We start from the raw sequence: 4990 nt of genomic DNA, 5'->3' as shown, positions 1-4990 counted from the left end.
GAGTCTGTCCCAAATTTACGTTTTTTTAATACATGAAAGTTATGTAGACAAATGTTGCACCTGATTAACTTTTTAAAATTTTTAAATCTATTAACAAACTGTGTACATTATTAAATGGAATAACATTGTCGTTTGTTTATAAATAATTCAAATAGTTTACATTTAGATAAACTTATCTGTGTTGAATGTAAAACATAAGGACTAACTACTCTTAAAATAAAACATACAAAGCGTATATGATTGTGTATACAATAAGCTAGTCGGCGCTAGACTACTAACCTAAGAGTCTTGAGTTCAAATCCTGGTTCATGTCAATAGAACGTGCCTGAGTCTACCCAGCTCTGATGGGTACCTATCTCACGTTAGGGATAAAAGGTGGTTGGGCATAGTGCTGACTACATTATGCTGAGGTCATTGTAACTGAAAACTCTACTGCATCTGTCCCAATGTTATTTTTGGGCACAAACGGGAAAAGATGACATATGCCTACTTTGAACTCAGTGTGGTACTGTATAGGAACGACCAATTCAGTGTTAATTGACATCATACACATAGTGAGTACACTTATACACTGCGATCTCAAAAATTAAAATTAGTACGCCCAAAACTACGCCCGCCGCAGCAAAAATAAACCGGAAGTTCAAACCCTCTGAAAGGTCACGGCCTGGTTCTCGCTGACTTTGCTCTTGTCGTGAAGGACTTTCTCTCTAGAAAAATACACCTTCTGCAGTTTCTCAATGATGCCCGTCTCTTCCATAGACAGAAGCGTCTTCGATAAGTCTTCGGCGTAAAACGTGTTCTGTGGAGTTGAAATATACGCATTGTTCAATTCTTCAAAACCTTTTTGCGGGTAAGTCCTGACATCTGGGTATGACTCTCGGGGGAAAACATCAATGGAGGTGTCAATGAAGAAAGCGTAATGCCCGCGTAGAACTCTGTCTGTGTGGTACTGGTACGACACGCTGAACGTCCGCGGGTCTGTTTTATTGCGTTCAACCATCCGTGACCATATTGAATGAAGAATTGGGTCTTTTGAAGTCCGTAGAGCGTTTAGAAGAGACGTATCGCGCTGCATCATGCCGAAGGTGTAGTCAGGGTGGTCCAGGAGCTGTTTGAAGGTTTTGATGGTCAGTTCCGGTGTCTTGACCGTGAAGGTGGTGACCAGGTAAGCCGAGTAGGCCGAGCTGAGGATGAACCAGAAGATGGCCCAGGATGTCCGGAGGATCAGGCCGGACTGGACTTTGTATTTTCTTTCGGTGTGGAAGCAGATGTGGTCAGGGAATGTGGTCAGTGATCTGAAACAGAGGAGGTCATGTAGTTAGTGACCTAAATAGAGAAGGTCATGTGGTCAGGGAATGTGGTCAGTGACCTAAATAGAGAAGGTCATGTGGTCAGGGAATGTGGTCAGTGACCTGAAACAGAGGAGGTCATGTGGTCAGTGACCTAAATAGAGAAGGTCATGTGGTCAGGGAATGTGGTCAGTGATCTGAAACAGAGGAGGTCATGTGGTCAGTGACCTAAATAGAGAAGGTCATGTGGTCAGGAAATGTGGTCAGTGACCTGAAACAGAGGGGGTCATGTGGTCAGTGACCTCAATAGAGAAGGTCATGTGGTCAGGGAATGTGGTCAGTGACCTGAAACAGAGAAGGTCAAGTGGTCAGGGAATGTGGTCAATGACCTGAAACAGAGGAGATCATAAGGTCAGTGACCTCAATAGAGAAGGTCATGTGGTCAGGGAATGTGGTCAATGACCTGAAACAGAGGAGATCATAAGGTCAGTGACCTCAATAGAGAAGGTCATGTGGTCAGGGAATGTGGTCAGTGACCTGAAACAGAGGAGGTCATGTGGTCAGTGACCTAAATAGAGAAGGTCAAGTGGTCAGGGAATGTGGTCAGTGACTAAAAACAGAGGAGTTCATGTGGTCAGTGACCTAAATAGAGAAGGTCAAGTGGTCAGGGAATGTGGTCAGTGACTAAAACAGAGGAGGTCATGTGGTCAGTGACCTAAATAGAGAAGGTCAAGTGGTCAGGGAATATGGTCAGTGACTTAAAACAGAGGAGGTCATGTGGTCAGTGACCTAAATAGAGAAGGTCAAGTGGTCAGGGAATGTGGTCAGTGACTTAAAACAGAGGAGGTCATGTGGTCAGTAAACTGAAATAAAGGAGGTCAATGACCTGAAACAGAAGAGACCATGTTGTCAGTGATCCGAAACAGGTTTAAAATAGTGTTGATAAAATTAACCAATCAACAGTCGAGGCAATAAACTTCACAACGTAAAACCCCATTCCCCGGAAAATCCACCCCGGCTTCGAAAAAACCCTCGACTCAACTCCCCCATCTAGTTAATCAATTTATCTCTATTTATTTAATACCCACATTATTTCTAGCCCTTCACAAAAAAAAAAAAAAAAAAAAAAAAAAACATTCACGAACAAGAATTAATTATTCATTACTGCCCTTTCCAGTGTAATTTTCAATGAAAAAAAAAGTTTATTTGTAATACTCAACTTATCTAACAAATAAAAACGCCATTTTAATTTTTTGAACATCAATTTCAATCTAAAATTTTTTTTTAATCCCAGCTAGTGGCATAAGTATTAATTTAAAATTAAATGTATCTAATCATTTAATAACCACACAGACAGATGTATTTAGAACCCAAGTTAATTAATAATTATGACCTTATGTCACGTCTGGAAAACGGCCGAGGTCCAGACGAGTAACAGGATGACGTCAGCACGTGAATGACGACACCGATGACGCCCACCACCAGCATCGGACCAATCAGGTAGAGCCAGAACTCCGGCTGTAGGATGTCCAGGTAGGTCAGGTCAAGATGTTCTTTGGCCACCGGAAGTCTGAAAGTTAGTTGAACTTAGGCATGCGCACTGTGTCGAGAGTTAAATCAAGAGTTAAATGTTCAGAAATCCAAAAGTTATGTCAAAAAATACATTCTAAATTCATGTACACCATGCATCTTCAGTGTGTCCTCAGTGTCTAACTTGCTGCACTGAATTTTACTATCATTATCACTTTTCATTAATTGGTATAGTTAGTCTCATTAAAGCTCTACATCTGATACACATTATTGCTCCGTTACCATAATAGGTTAGGGGGATGGGGAGAGGGGGGATATTGAATCACAAGGAATTTACAATAACTCTTATTATTATGTTAATACTTACTTTAAAATTATATTTTCTAATCTACAAACCCTATTGTATTATATCACCATTCTCCGTAGCACGCTATCCGCTTTGCGTAATGTAAAAAGTGCCCTTTCAAACGAGACAGTTACGGTTCAAGTGAAGCAGAGTTCACTTGTTTTTGTGACCTCGGCATATGAAGGGATAGAGATGTCAGCACTATGCCCAGCCGCCTTGACTTTCCCTAACGTGAGGTAGGTACCAATCACAGCTGGGTGGACGTTCTACGGACTTGAACCAGGATTCGAACTCGAGACTTACGTGTTGGCAGTTGTATTTGACACAATAGGGCTTGTAAATAGGTCACAACTTCTCGTTCTCGTATTATGCAGCTAGTAGATATTTCGAGACCGTAGACTTACAATCCCTATACACAGTATCTGTAAAGCAAATATCATAGCAGCTTTACAGCTTTACAGCCAACCTGTAAATGATGACGATTTCCTCCACTGCTATAGGCGTCAGGATGTAGTCTATCTTTTGTCGTCTGCTCTCCGTTCTGCTTAGCGGCATTGTAGACAGGGCCGCTTCTCTTCTTGCAAGTTGACCTTGGGAATTTGAATCACCTTCAGTTATTACAATATCTGTTTTTTTAAAATCTATTATCAAGCTTTTAATTTAGAGAGCGGGATAAAAATATGGTTACAGAGAAATATGCTGAGTTTAAGTTAGTAAGATTCCTAGGAGTGAGTGAGGTAATGGGTTGGGATAAAAATGAGAGAGAGAGAGAGAGAGAGCGAGAGGGGGAGAGAGGGAGAGAGATACGAAGAGAGCACGAAAGGTAGAATATTTAAAACACATTTTAAGATCAACAGTTATAAATTAATGTAAATAAAAAACTTTTAAACGTTTAAAATATACCTTAATTTATGCCATGTTCTACTTTATATACTCGAGTGGACAGAAAATAAGAGTATTACTGAAGCAAGTGCTTTTTTCGTAGTTAGAGAATAAATTTTAACTTTCTTTTATAAAAACTACGAAAGTTACAAAAGTAAAAATAAAACCAGACTCTTTAAAAATACGAAATAATTATTTTTCAAATGATAAAAATGCATAATCAAGACATCATATTAATCTAGGGATTGGGAAATAAGGCTAGGCATGGTATTGAGATTTGTTTAATGTTTTGATACAAACTAGATGTTTCATTTTTATCTTTTAAACTTATTAACATTTTTTTCTGAATAAAATTGTTTTATGAAACATGAAATGCTTTTTATGCCTTTGTGTCTGAAAATTTTAGAGGGCTTAGTCTTTATTACATTATCATACACTAACTGGCATTTTAATTAGATGAATAAAAGTCAAGAATAAAAGAAACGTAATTACCCGTGATTCCAGTTGCCTCCCCATTGTCCAAGACCGTCCCGTAGTACCCGCCATCATCGACGGACACGAACTGGTACTCGAACCCTAGAGAGTCAGCTACCGTGTTCAGCAGGGCTACACTGTAACCATCGTACACCGTCTGGTTACCCACTACCGACCTGGTGAGAAATTTCTCTTCGTCCTCGCTCAAAATGGCCACCGGAAGTGTCATATCCGCTAGAACGGACTTCCGGTTTTGTAGATACAGAAGCGGAGATTCCCGTAAATATCCTTCCCAGTTTTCGATAGAGCACTTTTTAGAATTAGAATTGTTCCGTATTTCACATTTGTTTTCGGGTTCGTCTATTAAATCGGTAACCACTATATCAACTTTGTCTTCATTATCGCCGTATACAGCAGTCAAAGTCATGACTTTATATAACGGATCTACTCGTGACTTTTGACTTACGAT

General features: G+C 39.9%; 1 protein-coding gene across 1 annotated transcript; it reads right to left on the bottom strand.

Annotated features, from left to right (window-relative positions):
- Positions 1 to 640: 640 nt before the first annotated feature.
- LOC131949642 (glutamate receptor-like) lies at positions 641 to 4750 on the bottom strand. Its single transcript, XM_059311489.1, has 4 exons — positions 4540 to 4750; positions 3632 to 3755; positions 2683 to 2859; positions 641 to 1295 (listed from the first exon to the last, which is right to left on the bottom strand). Exons 1-4 carry the CDS (start codon positions 4748 to 4750, stop codon positions 641 to 643), a joined length of 1167 nt encoding a protein of 388 aa, XP_059167472.1.
- Positions 4751 to 4990: the final 240 nt, after the last annotated feature.

The sequence above is a fragment of the Physella acuta genome, unplaced genomic scaffold, assembly GCF_028476545.2.
Source record: "Physella acuta isolate Inbredline_101_S28 unplaced genomic scaffold, ASM2847654v3 ptg000706l, whole genome shotgun sequence".
NCBI classification, from domain to species: Eukaryota; Metazoa; Mollusca; class Gastropoda; family Physidae; genus Physella; species Physella acuta.
This window is presented reverse-complemented; position numbering and strand designations above follow the sequence as displayed.